At 42.1% G+C, this 20470-nt stretch overlaps 2 protein-coding genes across 3 annotated transcripts in view; one reads left to right on the plus strand and one right to left on the minus strand.

Annotated features, from left to right (window-relative positions):
• sbf2 (SET binding factor 2) overlaps positions 1–8795 on the plus strand; it is an 81796-nt gene extending 73001 nt beyond the window's left edge. For both annotated transcript variants that reach the window (XM_031846786.1, XM_031846787.1), the window contains 9 exons: positions 3181–3366; positions 4398–4524; positions 5083–5210; positions 5518–5742; positions 5846–5953; positions 6062–6255; positions 6760–6847; positions 6937–7068; positions 7422–8795. In XM_031846786.1, coding sequence (XP_031702646.1) covers positions 3181–3366; positions 4398–4524; positions 5083–5210; positions 5518–5742; positions 5846–5953; positions 6062–6255; positions 6760–6847; positions 6937–7068; positions 7422–7520 — 1287 coding nt within the window. In that variant the 3' untranslated portion in view covers positions 7521–8795. The remainder of the gene's footprint in view (positions 1–3180; positions 3367–4397; positions 4525–5082; positions 5211–5517; positions 5743–5845; positions 5954–6061; positions 6256–6759; positions 6848–6936; positions 7069–7421) is intronic.
• A 4422-nt stretch (positions 8796–13217) lies between these two features.
• Positions 13218–20470, minus strand: part of swap70a (switching B cell complex subunit SWAP70a) — a 7640-nt gene continuing 387 nt past the window's right edge. The window contains exons 2-12 of the mRNA XM_031846839.1: positions 19764–19904; positions 18707–18880; positions 18404–18631; positions 18101–18247; positions 17771–17879; positions 17448–17629; positions 16347–16454; positions 15644–15810; positions 14951–15149; positions 14662–14758; positions 13218–13875 (exon numbers count right to left, since the gene is read on the minus strand). Of these exons, the coding sequence (XP_031702699.1) occupies positions 13757–13875; positions 14662–14758; positions 14951–15149; positions 15644–15810; positions 16347–16454; positions 17448–17629; positions 17771–17879; positions 18101–18247; positions 18404–18631; positions 18707–18880; positions 19764–19904 (1671 nt within the window). The 3' untranslated portion in view covers positions 13218–13756. The remainder of the gene's footprint in view (positions 13876–14661; positions 14759–14950; positions 15150–15643; positions 15811–16346; positions 16455–17447; positions 17630–17770; positions 17880–18100; positions 18248–18403; positions 18632–18706; positions 18881–19763; positions 19905–20470) is intronic.

A 20470-nucleotide genomic window follows, 5' to 3' on the forward strand; every position in this document is an offset into this window, starting at 1 on the left:
ACGTGCTTTTACGTCAAAACACCAGAAAACTCTCCAACAACACCAGAAAAAGTCGCTAGATTTGTCACCAGTAAAAAAAAGTCGCCAAGAGGGTTTGGAAAGTCACCAGATTTAGCGAGAAAGTCGCCACGTTGCCAACACTGGCACCGGCTAAATATGTCCCCAGTGCAATATTGGACGTAACAATAGTTCCTATCACATATAAAACCAAACAAAAATCTTCATTAAAAACAAGTTGTACAAATAATAATATATAAACAAGCATATTAAAGCTACTGCAGATGTAGAAACAAACACATTTAACTTACCAGAGCTGCTGTTAACTATTTAAAGACAAAGTCCATCCTCCTTTCTTTGTTAATAAAGAGTTTAATCCCATGGTTGTACAGTACATCCGTGCGTTTTAGTTCCAGTAAGAAGTCCTCAATTCATGGACGCCAGTGAAGACAGTCGAGCCTCCCCAGTTGTATTTTTTGAATACGTTTTAATGCGTTTGAGGGCTGAAAATGTCCACTCGACAGAGGCAGCAGATATTGGGATTGTCACCGCCCAACTTGTCAGGCTAGACCACTGACCAATCACGTACTTGTAGGTCAGCTAGCAGGCTCTGACACATCAAAGAATACGCCCAACATGTCAAACTAAAGATCTGATTGGTTGAAGAATATGACAATCAACAATATCGTCCCCATTCACTTAAACTGCACATGGATGCACTTGAGAGTCTGCAGGCCTCGGGCCTCTGTTCTTACATAGAGACACAGAGGTGAAATCTGATTGGATAAAAGCTCTACTTAAAACAAGCTACACTGGAAGCAGAGCAACTGAGGAAGACAGTAGCTGTGCAATGAGAAAATAACATAATGGGAAAAAAATGATAATACGTGTAGTGTATTTAAGAAAAATTATTAAATTATAAAATGGCTATCACTTTGTGATTCTGTTTAGGCCAGCAGAGAAGGCCTTGCTGGCCCTGACGGCCCACCACTGGGTCCTTGTTACATTTCACTCCTGTCTTTATAATCATAGCCGTTAGTAAAACAAAACACAGGGAACACATGGATCAAAAGAAACGCATTAAGTAATTTAAACACAAACACGGAAGTACCATCCTGAGTGGAAAGCAGCAATGAAACACCATGATGTGTCCAAGTTACAGTTCACAATGTCATTCTGTCCCATCCTCAGTGAATACAAACATGTAGAACACACACTGATTTACATTGTGTTTTTGATTTCAAAAATAAGCTTGTGTGACATTTTACTGAAAGCATAACTTGTAAAATGTGAAAGACTTGTTGAAGATGATTTTGGTGTAAAACAAACAACCACCAGTCAGACTGCACTGGGCCATGTGTGAATCATAAATCTCTGGCACACCTGCTTCTTTTCTGCTCCTCTTATAATCAGCTCTGTCACTGGTGACCCCATAATGCAGAGATAGATTATAAAAGTCTTGTTGGCTCACTGATTTTTTTTTTTTTTGCTGATTTCCAAAGTTCATGGTTCTGATTTTAAGGCACGCAAACTAAAAGTCTTTTGCGATCCAGATCAATTGTCTGTATCCATTTCGCATGTTTGCTTTCTGAGCTCATTTGTTCCATGTTGACCTGTTAAAGTGCACATGTTGGTGTTGAAAGTGTGTGTCCTTCAAAATGTGTTTTACTGGGTTTGCAAAGCCCTGGGCTGCTGTGTAAAAGTACAGTTTGTGGGACCCCTTATGCCGGGCACGTGTTTGGCCCGGAGCATCTCTCTCCACGGGCCACCGGCTCCATCACGCCAGGTCCCGATCAGCCCGGACAGGCAAATGGGCTCCATATGCTCTGGCTCTCCTGCCTCTGTCCACGGACCATAGACACACAGCAGACAAAACCCTGTTTTCTGTTCCTCTATCTAAACCCTCTGCCTCTCTCGTATCCTCTCTCATGCCTCGCATCTTTCTTAAATCCATTCCTCAGTCCGCTGTAGTCTCATAAATAATCGCAGGGGTTTATTTCAGTTCCGGGGTTGCAGGGGGGCAAACACTTTCTCCACCACTCGGGTCCGGAGGTTCTTTGAAACCTCACGGGGAAGCCATTAGCTGATTTTCTCGCTCATTCCACGCGTCAGGGCTCATTAGCTGTGTTGGAGAAGACGCGGGCAGGGGAGCAGGCCAAGCATACTGCATCCGTAGAAAAGTGGTGTTTTGCGGAGTGAGCCTGATGACTTCGCTACGACGTTATATAAATGTAATTGATAGCAGATGATCGGTTTAACGTTGTTGGCAGAAGATGTTGTGCTCAGCTTTTGAAGGGATGCAAAGTCATGCCAAACGAGAAAAAAAACAAAAAGTATGCCGACTCGTAATCAAACATGACACTCTGAAACAATTCTGCACCGTGGTGGTGAAACAGCTGCCACTTTCCTTTAGTAGTTAGATATTTAAAACCGCTCATTTGCCAAAGTATCAAGGATTTGAAAGCCTGTATATTTAACATAATGAAAAGGATCATATTCAGTAGATCTCAGTGGCATTGACAGTGGCATTGACACTGTAAGTAACAAGAAACAGAGCAGAACAAATGGTTTAGGTAACTGAGAAAGGTTTCACCAATAGATGTGTCAATTCACATCTTACTCGCAGTTCTTTAGTAACTTCTCACAATGTTTGTTTTGTTTTACAAAATGATATCAATGCCTCAATGTTTTAAACGTTTAAATATCCAAGAATCATATGACAAATGTTTTGCTTACGTTGTTAAAGAAGAAAATGTACACAAATACAACATTACACAGTACTGGTGTACTGGTCACTCAGAGATGCACACATTCCAATTATTCCATGTTTAAACAGGTTAGTTTTTCAAAGTAAAATGTCTCAATTTCTGTCAAAAATATTAAATTTAACTCTGAAAACATAGAGTAGGTCAGCTTTTCTATCAAATGTATTTCCCGTAAAATATAAAGCCGGTGCTCTTTTCCTGGAGGAACACTAAGTTGTATTTTCATATCAACCAAATGTAATTTCTTTTTTTAAAGTAGGCTTTAAGAGGACCAAACACACCACAATCCAGGAGAAACACACACAACAGAATTGTCGTTTTCTTGTTAATTGGTGATTGATAATACTGCAGATAGGTATTGTGTTTGACCCGTCTCTTCCTCATATTTCACTCACACCTTTTCTCTTTTTCTCTGCAGGTGGTGTCTTTGGTGCAGCTGCTGAGCGATCCTTTCTACCGGACTCTGGAAGGTTTTCAGGTGCTGCTGGAGAAAGAGTGGCTGTCCTTTGGCCACAAGTTCAGCCAGCGGAGCAACCTGAGTCCCAGCAGCCAGGGCGGCGGCTTTACACCCATCTTCCTGCAGTTCCTGGACTGCGTGCACCAGGTGAGGTTTACCTTCACTACTGCAGGTTCTCCATACAGTTACCATCTCCTGCCTCTATGTGACCTCTCTCCACTTCCTAACCCCCACATGACTTCGTACCGTCTCCATGAGATCATCACATTCCTCATAAGCGTACAGGCGAGAGGGGGAAAAAAGGCGAGAAATTCAGATGTCATTATCTATACATTTGGTTTAGTTTTGCACTTTGCTTTCCCAACACTGGATGTGTAATTTCAACACCGTGTTGCACCAGAGAGTGTGCGCGGGGAGGCTGCTGGCCAGATGGTCCGTGAACCCAGTGATCAGCGCTGAGCTGTCTGTGCTCGCGTGTTTCAGCATCCCTTCAAATTTCAGTGCGTGTTTAGAACTTCATGTGGGAAATTGCAGTTTTGGGGATTGGTAGTCTGTAAGAAGGTTTGTGTGTCTGTGTGTGTGTTTGTGGGGAGGGAAGTGGAGTTAAGAATGAAGCTGATACAGATGTGGTGCAGAAACCTGTGTCCACTATGAAATGCTAACTTTAGAGAATGCTGTGTGTGTGTGTGTGTGTGTGTGTATCCTGGGGTCGCACAGACCCACTCCCATACACTTACATCAACACATAGTTTCTACATTTGTCTTTTGAAACTGTAAGCCTGGCAGCTAAGACAGTTTGGCAAGGGTCCTGGGGTCTGGAGAGCTGTAAACAGGGGGGGAGAGGGGATTCGGACAAGAGCTGAAAATAGAAGTGCCTCATCTCCAAAATAGCTGTTGTTTTTGCCAATAGACCCAGGTGGCCTCAAATATTCAACACTTCTCTCTTGTTGGCCAGCTCACACTACTGGATGGGAACAATGGGGCTGCTGGCTCAGTCTGGATTGTGTCTGGTGGTGATGATATCACTGACCTTTGCCCCCACGAGGACAGGAGACTTTCCTGTTTCTAATTGGTCATTTATGCACTGGAGGGATGTGAAGCCACAACACAAAGACACTCTGATCTTCCCTCTCTGTCTCTTAAATCTAATCTTTATCCATCTTTTCATGTCTTTGCAGTTTTTGGAGCAACATCCTCTGGAGTTTGAGTTCAATCAGTATTATCTGAAGTTCCTGGCCTATCATCACATCTCTAACCGCTTCAAGAACTTCCTGTTGGACTCAGACTATGAGCGTCTGGAACATGGTCAGTGTCCTTTACTGTTTAAACCAGAGAGGATTGCTTTTTTTTTAGCATTATCTGTTTTTATACTGCGAAAATGCTGCATTACAATTGGCTTTATATTACTTTCATATAAGCCCATTTTAACCCAGATTAAAAGTAGCACTTTACCATAAAGTTTACATGTAAGGAACAACATTTATATATACACAAGTCCCCGTAACTAAATGAAACCGCATCAGAGGCCTGCAATGTTCACACTAGGTGCACCATGACCAGACTCAATTTATTAAAATACATTGTCACAAACTAATTGATGCTCAAAATTAACCAAAAATACTCACTCATATTTGATTCATTTAATTATGAGGTTAGAGGTTATGTGGGTTATTGTGGGTTATGTGTATGCCTGAAGATGAAATGCAGAATCTCCATTGATGAACGTAGCCAGACAAAACCTTCTCTCATAAAACCCTTTTGTTGAATCACAACTTTTAGTACCATAGTGTTGCATCAGCCAAAAAAATCTGTGTGGTTAATTGGCCCATGTGCTCAGCAGCTTCTCCTCTGTGTGTTTCGCAGGCACATTGTTTGAGGATAAAGGTGATAAACAGGCCCGGAGAGGCATCTGTATCTGGGAGGGCATGAACAGGATGCACCGGAGGAGTCCCGTCTTCTTCAACTACCTGTACAGCCCCACAGAGAGCGACGTGAGTGTGTCTGTCTTCCTTTCTGTCCTTCGTGTAGCAGAGCTGACAGCTACAACTGAGTCATGCATGCAAAAGGTGCTGGATCATTTACATGATGTTATATGTATTATTAGTATGTTAATGTCACGGTTATCGTCGATGCCGTTTCTATTGCGTGACCCTACGTGCAACACTACTACAGACTTAACAAGATGCTCTCTGCAAGACTTTTTTGATCATCCTCAACAAGGACTTTGTCCACAGTATTTTACATAGTGGACACAATACGATTGGATCCGATTCTCAGTCAAACCTTTCTGTGTTGTAGGTGATCCTGAAGCCTTCGATCAGCATCCCCAGCCTCAATAAATGGGACTACTTCACAGATGAGACTCTGTCCACGGGGCCGTGTTACGACTGGGGGATGATGGCTGCGAGGTCGGACGGTTCAGAGGAGGTGCACACTCTCTCCAACAGTAAGAGGAGAATCGTGTGGCCGTGTTACAGCAGCGTGAGCCGCGCCCAGCCTGACGCCATCACCAAACTCCTTACTGTAAGAGTTGTTACCAAAAGTTTTGATCTGAAGTTTTATCCCATTTGTTCTCGTGTCGTATGTCAACATTTGTGGTCTTTCTTGGCTGGTATTGGTGCTGCAGGACATTGGGAAGCTGGAAGGTGAGCTGAACCAGACCTCTGAGAAGTGGCAGACAACTCTGGAGAGAGTCCGGATCAGCATTCAGGAAGACCTCGCCCAAGAAGGAAATGTGAGTGTTATGTTGTATTAATAATAACAGAAACAACAAATCACAGTAGTTTAAGTGTGTGAAACTGTTTCCCACTCCCACTTTATCTTTCATCTTGTGTGTTTGTAGCTCCGTAAACAGTCCATGGTGTCCATCTCAGGCCTCATTCCCACGTCCAGCCTGCAGGCTTTCCAGCGACGCTCCATGTTGCACCTGCCAGACGGCGCGCTGGGCGAAGACCGTGGCACCGCCGCGGCCAATGGGATCAACCGCCGCGCCGCAACACTTTACAACCAGTTCACCCCCAAGAGCGAGGAGAACAGGTGGGTCGTGAACTTGCTGAGTCCTGGAACAAATACAAAAGTTCACATTTAATTCCCTTAAAACTGCTGCCGAGGGGCCAGTGCAGTTTTGGAAGATAAGTCATCGCTGTGGTATGTGTGTGTGTCATGTTTGTGAAGATTGTCTGTACTCTGTGAAACTCTGGGTGTGTAATTTTACAATTACCACGAGGTTAAAGTACAGTCTCTTGGCTCTGATATCTGGTGTTTCTCCCGAGTTGGGACATTTTATTTTTGTAAATCATCTCTCTCTTTAAAGAGAGCGTAGAAAACGGCTTCAGTTCTACGTCAGAAAGTGCCGTCTTAATAAATTACTTTTTGCTTCTGCCCTCGTCCACAGCCGTACATTGCTTTGCTCCTGCCTGCTTTAAACCGCTGTTTACATCCAACCCCACAACAAAACATCCAAACAAGCACCATCAGCTGCAAAAGGTACAGAGACATAACATCCAGTCCACCTGGATCTCACCGTGTGTTATTCTTCAGGTCTTACGAGGGGATCCTGTATAAACGTGGAGCGCTGCTGAAAGGCTGGAAACCTCGCTGGTTTGTATTGGACATAACAAAACACCAGGTGAGCCAAGCCGCACCGCATTCATGTTGAAGAAAAACTACACCCTCACCTGAGTGACGGGCTGCAGCTTAACGTTCACGTCTTCACAGATGAGGTACTACGACACCGGGGAGGACACAAACTGCAGAGGCCACATCGATCTGGCCGAGGTGGAGTCTGTAATGATCGCCGCGCCCACTATAGGAGCTCCCAAACACATCAGTGAAAAGGCTTTCTTTGACGTGAGTAAAAGTCAACCCAAATGTGCACGTCTCTGTCGTTTTGAGTTTGAAAGTTTGTTTTACGACGCCATACAGCCTATTGGTGTCTCGACGGGAGGTTAGCCAATTGTGGGTCGTACTCATTCAATCATACAATACCGCAGTGGTCGTTGCAGACACACCTGGCAGAGATATTCTAGTTAAATATTGAACTATTAGTATTTGTTGACAAGTAAATCTCACACACTCCAAAAATAGACCTGATGCATAAAGATAGTGGAACAAAGATGAACCTTTGTGTCAGTTATTGTGTTGCACATTCAAGTCTGTCCCTTTGGTCCACATTTAACCCTTGTTGTCCGATACCTCTGTAGCTGAAGACCAGCAAGCGAGTGTACAACTTCTGCGCTTCTGACGCGCCCAGCGCTCAGCTGTGGATGGACAAGATCCAGAACTGCATCTCCGATGCTTGAGCAGTGAACCTCGGAGCCTGAACACTGACGTCAACATCATGAACATTAGAGGCGGCATCAGGTGGCTGAGAGCAGAGGCGGGACACCCGCTCGACTCAGCTTTTAGATGTCTTTAATTCGGGGACCACAGTGAAACAAAGTGCCTGCTAGTGGAGAATAATTACTGATCATCCACCTCTCTGCCTGTTGTTACTTAGCAGCTGTTCAGGCTGTCATCTCTCTGCTTCAGTTGGCGTAGATCAAACGCATTCGTCTCTGCTGTCGGCTCCCTCCTCCACGCCTCCAACAGGGATGAAGTGAAGATAAGCTGATGTTTGAGGGGACTGCACTTCCAAGGAAATGCTATCCTACTTAAGCTGTAAATAGATCAAAGCAATATCACTGGCCAATCAAACTGTGGGTTCAATTTTAGACTTAAAAACATGTAGAAAATAGCCTATAAAATAATTTCTATCGGATATTTTACTACGATGAAAAGGTTATTGCTGCTTAAAGAAACGTATGACCTGCCAAAAACTCAGAGATTAAAATGCACAACATGAAAAAGCAATTTCTTTGCACTTAGCTCTAAAGTATGCAGTCCTTATCAAATATACATTTCTAACAGATGCAGACAGTGAGGCTAAAGGCATTACTTTACAATGTACATACATTTCCTCCAGACAGATTAAATGAAAAGAATTTGCACAGTGAGTTCGAAATGAGTTACCTGACATTTTTCTATTTAAATACGTGATGTTTTCTCTATTTTGTTGAATGTTTCATTGACTTCTGGATAACACTCATGTCTCATGTAATGTAAATTATTATTTTTTATTAAAAGTGTAACTGTGTAAGTGTGGTGGCTTTATGTTTTCCTGTAAATACCTGTGTGACATTTCATTTTATATACTGTATGATGTTCTGAACATAAGCATACTTTTCTAACCTTAATTCTAATGTGACCAACAAGTCTTTTTTTTTTTTTATGTGTCGTTACCGGTGCAAAAACCTGAGTGGCCTGTTTCCCGTTTGTGATGAAACATTGTTCTGAAAATTAAAATGGAGACAATTCTTTTGTTGTTGTCATCGTCTAGGCAGGCTCTGCGTCTTTTAAGGAATTGAATGAATATATCATGTAGGACATTGTGGTTTTCAGAGATCCTCGTCTTGTCTACTCTGTGCAACCGATACAGTTTTATTAAAAAAGAAAAAAAGGCTTTTTTTGTTACTGTATCTTTGTACCATGTTTTGTGAGGACACTAATATTTTGAAATAAACCAAACATACTTGAAACTACCCGTTGCTTGTGTTCTTGTTTAAGTGAGTTAATACCAAAAGGTTTGCTCGTTTATTGTGTGAAAGTAGTAATACCACAAAGTCAAATTCCTGGATTTAAAGTTTTATTGATGTGGAAGTACAGGCATATTACCGACAAATTGTATTAAAGCAAAGGTATATATGTATTATTAGTTGTGAAGGTTATATGTATCATATTATTACTGATGCATTAAATAAGCTAGTGGCTTTGCATGTTTTAGCCCATTCATTATATATCAACTATAAGTGGTTTTGCTTCACAAGTAACACTTTTTCAAACCAAGCTGCTGTTTAAGAAGTTTGTAGTTTTTGTTATGCGTTCCATTAATTGATTTCCTTTCATTTGGAGAATCTATAAGAAGAAAGCAGCCTCAGTTGTGTAATTCATTGCAGTGAATTAAAAGTCTAAATTCATTTTTGTCAAGAAAAATGCAGAAATCAGTCTCTGCATTAAGAGCAATATCAAGCAACCAATGTTAAAAAGAAAGCCAGTTTAAAGAGTCTGCTTATTGACTTTCAATTACCTTACAGAAATGAAACAAAAACTACAGCTAACTTGAACCGTGGGACAAATGCATCAAAACATCCAATCGTGCACATAATTAATTGAAACGTTAACAACACATGTTTTGTAGTCAAGGAAGGACAAAGTGGTGTCATCATTTTACATGTACACTTTTGTATTCAGGAGGACCTGAAGGCCAGGCTTAACCTGAGCCGACTCTCCCAATGGAAGATGGTCAAGCCTTCAGATACCCAAATAAATGTTGCATTCAAGTGCTCCTCTTTGACTTGTGATGTAAAGACAGTTTATTAACAAGCCCCTGCCCACACTGGCCACAGTGGGCCTGCACAGGCATGTTTGCTGGACACTGAAATGTTTCTATTAGATGGTTGATGGACCTTTGGTTGTTAACACCTCGTAATTGATTGCCAGAAAATTTGGTGCAGACATTTCTGTTCCTTCAGGGTGAATTTTAATAACGTTTGTGATCCCTCAATGTTTCATGTAAGGTCATCACGATGTCCAATTTTCAAGTTGTCCAATACCTGCAAAACTTTTTACATAGTTATTTAGTTAGTTATTATTAGTGCTATATTCCATACCTCAAATGTTAGCGTGCTAACAAGCTAAACTAAGCATTTTTATTGTGGATATATTAGACTGCTGACATTGAGCACAAGGCGCCGCTGTGCCTCACGGAGCTGCCAGCATCACAATGTGCCATAAGATACAGGAAGAAAACTTAGACCATTTGTAATTGTCACGTTTTCCGGGCTTGTTATGAACACCTTGTCTTAACTAAAGATTTTCTCTCAATGAAAGGTAATCAGACACCGCTGCAACACATAGTTTGTTATTTTTGCTCAGAGCCAACGACAGGGCCTGGTGATGATAGGTGCCAGCCATGAATATGGGACTGGGCAACAGCCCCAGCTCAGGCACCGTGGCGCCTAGTTGGCGGCTCTGAACGGGACTTATGTGGTCCAAAGAGAGTTTGTCTCTGAGAGGAAGCTAAAGGCCTGAAGAAGAGCAGAGAGGGGTTTTTTGGAGGGAGGAGAGGGAGATTGTGTTTGTCCCTCAGTACGATCTCTCAGCTGGCTTGTACTGGCAGCAGGTGCAGAGCATCTGGGCAGAGCCTCTGGCAGTCCTCTCCATATTTAGCCTTGTGCTTTGGGCACGGAGATTAGGACCTCTGCCCATGAACAGAGGGAGCAGCGGAAGTTATCCAGCAGGATTGTGTGTAGTGGCATGATAGGAATCATTTGCCCCGAAGCCAGAAATACTCTACAGATATTTTACTCAATCATTGATTTCACATAGCTGCATTCCTCTGACTGGATCAAACCAGATTCATGAAAACTAGTTAAACAGTCACAGCTGCAGTAAATGCCTCTTGTCCAAGAAAACAACTTAAAAAAATAAGCTGATTGGTCTTTCCACGGTCCCCAAAAATACTCCAGTGACAGATGACACCGATTTATTTTATTGGTCCACCAAATCCTATTATTCCCATGTAGCCCCGTGGCTGCAATGAATGCAAACTATGTAGCAGTTTACATTTCCTGGGTGCCTCTGCAATGATGCATGATTCACTGCTGCTAGGGGCCCCTCTGCCTCACAGCCCTGTGGCCCCTCAGCGGGCATCTGCTCCAAAGTTCATCGAAAACAACTCCAAACACTGATCTCACTGTCCCACCCTGGAAATCAGGATGATGTCAGCTGCCTTGCAGCACATGGGGGTCTAGTTGGTAGATGATCAAATGCATGAATCAACTGAGTTCCAGATGATCTTATCTGGACACCGCCCTCTCATCCATGAGCAGAAAAGTACAATCATTTGATTAACAGCTTTAAAGGATAGCACTGGGGTTTCTAAAGTTTTACATTAATGTCTGTTTTCTTCGAGGTGTTTGTCTGAGGCCCTGATGTTTGTGTCCCACAGTTTCTCTGTGCAGCGAAACCCAGAGTCCATTCAATCATGTGAAATGCTCAGGGCTGTGAGGTCACTGTAGGAAGTCATCTAACCCAGAAAACGGGAATCTGCCAGACATTCTTCCACCAGCACACGATCCCCCGAAAAAAATGTTCCTGTTTCAAATCAGTTTCGATGAGGATATTTTGGACAGGAATCAGATGAATTGGTTATGGATATTAGGGTACTTTTCGTACACATGGGGCGAGGGTGAGACAGCTAGAGACATCCTTATTTTTGGAATGTCGAGGGGCTTTGTGCAATTTAGCTGCGGAGATTACAAACTCTCAATTCTGAGAATAGTCTTTGCAAAAGAAAAAAATGGTGCCATGTTTTCTCAGATTCTGGGATATAAATATCTCCTATAGAAGAAATGTGAACGGCAAATCTATTTATCATTATGTCAGATTAACAATTAAAGACAAATACTGCTATCGATCTATCAATCATTAAGTGTTGGTTCTAATCTTTTTGAATAGTTCTGTTTTTAATGTGTCAAATGTTAAAGAACTGTAATGCGAACAAAGACGTCCATAAATGGAGAAGCAATGTGGATTATATCTTTTATGGAGGTAAAAAGACATTCATAGTTACAGTATTTGCCGAGAGATTCAAGCAGTCTGTCTCTATTTCTGATCTTATCAGTGACCCATCAGTATAAAGAGATCTGCATGGTGCTGACTCTTAGATCAGTGTATGAATGCAGGTTCTTATCTCATTTCCCGCTCTGACAACTCTGAGCTCAACATGAACTGTCTCTTTCCTTCCAAAAAGTTAAGATTGAGAGTTTTTACATCAGAAAGTAAAGACACTCATTGTGCAGACACGAGACAAACAAGTACCTACAGCTGCTAGTTTCACCCACTTACAAGGTTCCGGTAACATTGTCTCCCTGAAACATGAGGGTGGAGAAGAAGACAAAGGTGAAGTGTACCGGTGAGAACAGTGGTCCTTTGTTGCACAAACTGATTTGTTTTGACACAGACGCAGCAAAACGGAGCCGTCGCTGCTGCAAGTCATGTGCATCAAGTGTGATTCGTCTTGTTTTGAGATTACCGGCACAATGAAGTCATATTGAACAACATACAGACCTGTCATACAAAGCTACTTTTTCACTCCCGATACACTGATTCTGATACCTTGACTCAATTTGCCAACTTAAACCTAAAATCTGTATACCTCACTGTGTGGACGTTATTGGTAAAGACAGGCATTCCTGTGGCACTAAGAACTGACTGAATTAATGTAACTGATTTCGGAAACACTGAATTTTATATTGAGACTGACAAAGAAACTGTATTAAATGTGTATTGGCCAGGTAGTGATACCCATCTGGCAAATCAGATCGGTTGACAACGACGTAATTCCACAAAAAAACTGCTGTGTCGACAAAGTCCTCTGTGCCATAGACTTATCATTGACCGAAAATATTCCCCAACTAACCTGCTAGAACCAAAAGTCTAGCTGCCTTTTTACAAAGTGAAATATGTATATGTAACCAATTATTTAAGATGTACGTCCCAAGTAGGAACAAACTGTTTTGGGGTTAAGTGCCATTGACATGGTGGGGAGGTTGGTTTTGGTCAGAACAACACCAGACATTTTTATCTGGACAACATGGCTGATGCCTTCATGACCCAGTGGTAGAGACAAATAGCACTCCTCAAGCATCTTCAAAATGTAGTCCATGCAGTGGAATTAAACAAAAAAGACTGTTTATGTCAGTGTTCCGGGGTTTAACTTACTGAGGATCCTGTTCATATGGTGACACCTGGTGGACACTCTTCGTCAAAATGTAGACGAGTCATGATGAAAGCAAGTTCTTGACTAAACCATCCAATAAAAAAGAAAGAAAAATGGGAAAGCTTGCTGCATTCTGACACATTCAGGTGCCAGGACCTCTGAAATGAACACAGCCATCCACTTTCATGAAAAATTGTTGGTGTTTTATTTAATCATATTAGTAATGACTGTAACAGACTCAACTTTAGCTAATAAACCAAGCTAGAGTGGAAATGAATCTGCTGTCATACAGCTATAACACAAAAAAACTAAAAATTACTTGAATTAACACAGGAAGTCAAAAAAGACGGGTTAAAATTAGAAAATAAAAAAACAACTGAACAAAATCAAAAAGCGGAATGTTTTTTACCTAAAATAATCTCGATTCAAGTTCCACTGATGGCCGATGATCACTATCTCTATGACTGCCGAGCAAACTGCATCTGCTGAGAATCTCCAAATGAAATCTGTGGACCACGATTCAATATTAATCTATCAAACTGCTTTCTCTTGCTTGAATGTGAATTTCTGTTACAGAAGAAACTGACGCAGTTAATCCCAGCTGTTCTTTTAAAACTAACCCAAATCAATTCACGTGGCTCAGTAAGTTCATGTTACCGAACCTCTCCAGACCTCGAATGTAACAGTTCAGATTCTTCCTCATCGGTGTGAAAGTGTTCACTGAGCCTGAGCCCCCTGGTTCTTACTCTCCTGCCACGACTTCTTCCTCAGCTCCAGCTCAGCGTCGGTGAATGAAGCCGGACCCCAGTTAGTCATCCTCTGAGGCGCTTTATCACCTAAAAGACCAGGTTAAAAGAGAAGGAAAGGAGGCCTTTTAACAAGATGGACTTAGAGAAATGGCATGACTCTGGTTGTGAAACGACAATAATTAAGGGTGTAAAGTCGAGGGTTTTCCATGCTCTTAGGCTGTAAATTACTCTATATGGTCAAAGGAAAACCTGCACATTACATCCCTATGTAATTGTTAAGGAGCTCATTCAAAACCAAGGGCAATAATCTGCTGCTATAACAACCTCCACTCTCCTGGGAAGGCTTTCAACAACATTAAGGGACATGGCTGCAGATATTTGCTCTCATTCAGCCACAAGAGCGTTAGTGAGGTCGACCCCTGATGCTGGGCGATGAGGCCCAGCGTTCCAGTTGATCTCAAAAGTGTTGGACGGTGTTGAGGTCAGGGTTCTGTACAGACCGTTCAAGTTCTTCCACACCAAACTGGGAAGAAACATTTGCTTATGGACCTCGCTTTGTTCAGGGGAGCATTGTCACGTTGAACCAAGAAAGAGCCTTTACCAAACTGTTGCCACAGAATTCAAGGAACGTCAAGCCAAAACCATAAAAAAAGAACATCTGGTCATGGAGTGTACCTCGCTGCAACTTTCGATATAAATATTTTTGAAAATTAGGCCTTGATTCAAATTGTGGAACACTAGTATCTAAATCTTGCAAAAACAGAACGGGAAGCCTCGTTTCCATGAACGTAAAGTACAGATTTCTTAACTAAAATGCCGGTCAGATACATCTGTGGAATGTTGATTTATGAAACAATCAATGTCCCTGTCTACCTGGCTGGATGAGACGCACCAGCCCCTCATGTTTGGCCACCTTGTCCTTCCAAGTCTTGGTCTTGTTAGCTGCTCGTTCAAGCTTCCTTGACAACTTCTGTAAAACATCAAGAGAAAAATATATATGGAATCAGATCATATAGAAAAAATAAATAGTTTTATTTATCGATACACAAACAAAAAAAGACTAAAGCTATTTCTGATGCCAAAGGGACCTGTCCACCCTAGATAAATAAAGCCTCTGCTGGGGTTTTCAGATCAGTGTAAACCTCCAGATGTGTGACCTGACCTCGTACTGCTCCAGTGCTCCGTGCCGCTCCCTCTCCAGACTCTCCAGCTGCAGCATGGCTGCCTGCAGGTCTCTTTCCTTGGCCCGCTGCTCGGCCACCAGCTCCTGCTTCTCCGCCTCAGTCTGAGACAGCGCCCTCTGCTGCTGCAGGTGGATCTGCTCCAGCTCTGCCCTCTTTGCCACTTCCTCCTCCAGCAGCCTGTGATGGAAAACACAGCAATGCCGCTTAAACTTGTGCTCTATTTTACCCACTTAAGTCCAAATCTCAACAAAGACAAATGATGGAGCTGGAGCCGTGGGTAATAGCTTGTCAGTTCATACAGGCTGAGGAGAGACAAATTCAGTCTTTGACTATGGCAGGAATCCCACACAGGGAAACATGCGAAATATACACAGAAATACAGTCTTGATTATACTCTGTTTGGGGTGAGGGTATTTTTTAAACAATGTTGATATTTTTGCACAAAAAATCTGTCTGTAACCTTTTTATTATAGCTGTCTTGGAAGAGTTGAATTGTTGATTTAATTGTTTTGCAATCAGTACACTGATAACCAAGCTAGCCATTATACTAGCAGTCTGTAGCTAATGTGCTGCTAATGTGCCGCTGATGTGCTGCTAAAACAACATTATAGGTAACTGTTAGATTTATCCACTGTCGAATTTGTGTGCGTGAGTGTGTGTGTGTCTGAGACCTGGCCTGCAGCTTGTGCATGGCCTCCTCGTCCTGCGTGGCCTGCCTCTCGTCCTCTAAGGCCTCCTCCAACCGGTGGTACATGTCCTCCAGCTCCCTGACGCGCTGCAGGTACTGCTCCAGCTCACAGGATTTCTGAGCCACCTGCTCCTCCATCTGCTGACGCACCTGATTGCGTCAACACACACACACACACACACACATGCAGTAGCACGTTCTTACACATTAGACTCTTGAACCGAGCAATAATCTACAAATCAACCGTAAATCTTCACATTTGATGCTGTATTGTGACATTTTCTGTATTCTAGCTTCATCTTAATCCGTGTTGCTGCAATGATGCAATCTCATCCGAGCAAACAATAAAATGTTTTTTATCTTATAAAGGCCTTTGTCTGTTTAGTCCCTGGTGTAAGGGGGATGATTAATATGTTTGTGCATGTGACACACAGACAAAAGACGACTCAATATCATGGGACATAACATTTTAATATTTTTAGCTTGTGTTTCCCGGAACGATGAAGCCACAGATGGTGACTGAATCAGAAAATAGATAAGACAGTCTCAGTTTACCAGAATTCATTTGCTTACTCTCTGAACTTTCTAAAAAATCCTGTGTCATCACATATGCAAGTGTCAACAGCCAGCATGATCGGGACAAAGGAGCAGCGTTTGTGGGAGGCAGACTGAGGCACTGTGGTTACCATTTTTTCTCTCTCCAGGTCCAGTCTGTAGCGATCCTGCAGGTCTAACTGAGTCTGCTTCCTCCCGTGCTCCTCCATTGCTGCTTTAGCTGCAGCCTCTTCTATTTTCTGTGGAGCACAAAAGAGGAAAGAGATGTTATTGCACTGCTTTAGGGGAAGCCGCACCAGGCTACAAGGGGGAACCTTAAAAAAGAAACTGATGTTAAAAGGTTCAGTGTGCATTCTTTAGGTCAAGTCGTTTTTCCTTGTATTGTCTTATTTAACACTTTACTTGGTAACACCAGGGTGCACTTAGTAAAAAATCCATGTATTCAAAAATGTAATGTGACTTTCCATATAATTAGTTATTGGGCTTATAAAGATACATGTGTTTGACATTTAAAGAATAGCCATCTGGCAGGCTAAAAAGAGAAGCGAGAGGCCATCAACAATCTGCTGCAGCTCTGAAACAAGTGAGTTCCTACGCCTGGCCCTCTGCAGGTGTCTCTGACTGATATATACTTTGTTTGCATAGCAGATTTTGCTTCCCTTTTCACAGTGAATGTTCTGCTGCATCATGTGTGGTTTCTTTCTTTTTCAAATGTTTGTTTAGGTTATCTTAAAAACCACAATATGTGAAAATAAAGGGAAGTGGACAAAAACTCAGATTTAGAACCTCTCTCAGATTTTGACATCTACTCAAAAATGAAGATCCAAGATGTATTACCTCGACTAACCTACTATAACTCTACTTTTGTACCTACAATAAAGCATGCATTTTAGTTTTGTTTAATGTGTTTCATCATGACATTTCTTATTATGTGGTATGTGTTAACGGAATATAATTCATTTAAATGATTGTCCCAAAGGGGAGCACTATATCCCTCTGTGAGGGTCAAAATGTTTTCTCTGTGCTCGCTTTGACAAAGAAATAAAATAACAGAGAACTGTCTGACAAATATAAATATGCGGGAGGACCTTCCTGTAGTAAAGAAACGTGACTTCACCAGGACTCTTGTTTAACAATCGAGTTGTGCAAATGGTTTCTGGAGCCAACAAGATGTGGGAGCCTCCTTCTCAAAGTCAAGTTTGAAGTTTGAAGATCTGAGCTTGGACCAGTACCTTTCTCATACCCTCCAGCTGTCTCTGTTTGTTCTCATTGGCCACCTGGAGCTGCTTCATCCTCTCTGCCAGGTCGTCTTCCTCCGCCTGTTGCCTCTGCCGGAGCTCCCTGCGCCTCAGCCGGGCTTCGCGGTGAGGAGATGACAGCCCCAACCTCAGCAGCTGGATGCATGTTTGAATAGCTACCGCGACACGGAGCGAGATTGAGACAGTATGACATTCAGAAATTCAAGAGACGAAGATGAGGAAAATAAAGAGACGATGATGATGAGACTCTTTATGACGAAGCAGTTACAGAGAAGAGGAAGATGACTATTCCGTACCTTGAAGCCATTCCTGCTTCTTCTTTTTATCTGATGCACTAATCTCAAAGCTTTTATCAGTGCACTTGATAATGAAGAGACATTTCTTCCCTTCTTTATCCGGCAGAGACTGGAGGAGAGAAACATTTTTAATATACTGTATTATAGCACTGCAGCCACATCGTATTTAAATTCTAACGTGATTCATTGCTGTTTGAACAATGCTAATTCTATTTCTGAACCAAATCAAATCCTTGAGGAAATGTCAGTTATAAGTCAGTTCAAATGATTTAGTCAATACAGCATTACTTACATATTATGTATAGTCATATACTGTAGTTAACAACACACCTCCACACAGCAGGTCCGGTCCAGAATGATGTCTCCTTTCTTCTCCACAAGGTCCTCACAGACGTAGTATGACAGTGAGTTTGGTCGTAGGACAAACCAGCGCTCTGTCCAGTTCTTCCTTCTGTGGCCCTTTTTCATCATGTATCCCTTTGAAACCCAGTGTGGACGTAAACAAAAGACACTTGAGTTGCCTAATCATTCTGCCGTAATCAGTGTGATATATTACTAAACGTAACAAGTGATGCCACCTGTTATGGGTCTGCCTGTGCACACAGTACACCTAAGATCAATATCGTGTCTGACCTGCTTGAGCACATCCAGAATGAGTTCCTGGAAGACCTCAGTGATGCCCATGGACAGGGTCTGGTGGTTCATGCCCTTGCTGAAGTACCCAATCCCCACCAGTTCAATCAGCTCCCACACAGTCAGGCAGTTCTTCTTTGCGTTCAGCTGCAGCTTGTAGTCTGCAAACTTCTCCTCACTCCATCCGCTCCCCATAGCCTCCATCAGCTTTCGCAGGCAGTACTCAATCTAAGGAGATGGACAGACAAAAGAGCTTCAAAACCATGGTCACCCACAGAAAACAACTGTAAGGATCTTCCTCACCTCTTCGGTAACGATGATGAGTGGGTAATTGTCCTCTGACAGAAAGTTGAAAATGCACCAGACTTTGAAAGCATCGTCATCTGAGACGAGGAGACGTTTAGTGCAGATATTTTTGTTGTAACACAGTGTCCAGCACATCTTGTTGAACTCCAACACATTGAACTCCTCCTGCACCTGGGAACAAAATGCACCATTCAGTCAAAGTCAAACTGGTCGGCACCAGTGAGTGTTTACAAATGCTAAGCAGGAAACCGGTGTTTGTCTCCTTTCAAAACCTCCAGTCTCCAGGATGTGAGGTACAAACCTGATGTAATTAAATGCCTCATTTTTATTCAAGTCAGAGCCTACGAGAGAAAGGCAAGAAAACAGCTTCCAAGTGGAAAGAGAGAAACTCAAGCAGTTTACTGACTGACATGAGACTTCAACAGATATGTTTGCAGAGTTTTACACGGTGCTCGCTAAACTACAGGGTAAAAACTCCACAAGAGACAACAATGCAGCTTTAGCAAAGAGTGTATAAGGATGCTGCCCATTTTACCTAAATTTATTTTACAAATAAATAAATTATTAGACAAAGCACATTGTTCCTGTGGGTACAACAGAGAAGTGGTTGTAAGCATTTCCTCTCCTACAGAACAGGTCATGATTAGTCATCTTAATCTGTGTCATACACTCTTCAAACGAGTGTGTGATGGTGTTTGTATTTTCATTGTTTGTGTAACTGTCTAAGTAAGTTGAAGTCGTAGCCCTTTCAACTTATTTGCACTCATGACATTCAGCATAAATAAGAGCATTGGTACCACTAGGGCTGTCATTGCTGCATCATTACTTCTTAGCAGCGACTCAAATGCATCAGTGGCACCGTGACCATATATAGAAAAACAAACTGTCAAGTACCAACAACTGGCGTTTAATGTTTGGTCAGATTTGTAATTTTATTGACTCATTATTTGATCAGATAGTTCCTGAAGTTCTTTATGCAAAGTTATGCAAATGATAGTGTGTTGACTGGATTAAAAACACTCTCTTACAACTATTCCAGCATCTTTGTCCCCACCTTGTCTAGAATGAACCTGTTGAGGTAAGGCATGTAGCCCTGGTTGGACAGAGGCCCTTTATTGTCATCTTTGAAATGCTCTTCAAGGGCCACAGGGTCATGAGGGATCTTCATCACTGTGCACAGGCTGTGGGACAGCACCTAAAGAAACACATTTGTTTATGTATGGGTACCTTAAAGATGAAGATCAAGATCAGTCTCACAGTTTTAAGATCATTCAACCGCTCATGCAAAAACCTTCCACTGACAAGCATCACTAGCCAAGCGCTACGTCTGTTCTTGAAGGTGATATCTCACTCCTTTGACGAAAGTAGAATGTCTCATGACTATCATGAGTACACCTCTAACCTCACAGTGAGAGGAAAAAAAGTGATATTCAGGAATTGTTATGAATGTAAGGGTTTATTCCGACGGAAACATTGGGACACAAACCGTTACAACTATTGTAACGACAGGGATTAAAAGTAACGTAACACTCTTTGATGAAGTAGCCCTAACGTCTACCGGTACATAAACAACTAACGTAATGATAGGGCATCAAACGTAAAGTTACATTTGAGATGAAGTAGACTACACTGTAAATTTGGGATTAAGTACACAGTCAATTTGAGATGAAGTACACAGTAAATTTGAGATGAAGTACACAGTAAATTTGGGATTAAGTACACAGTAAATTTGAAATGAAGTACACAGTAAATTTGGGATTA

The sequence above is a fragment of the Anarrhichthys ocellatus genome, unplaced genomic scaffold, assembly GCF_004355925.1.
Source record: "Anarrhichthys ocellatus isolate YVR2014 unplaced genomic scaffold, GSC_Weel_1.0 scaffold6, whole genome shotgun sequence".
In the NCBI taxonomy this organism is placed as follows: domain Eukaryota; kingdom Metazoa; phylum Chordata; class Actinopteri; order Perciformes; family Anarhichadidae; genus Anarrhichthys; species Anarrhichthys ocellatus.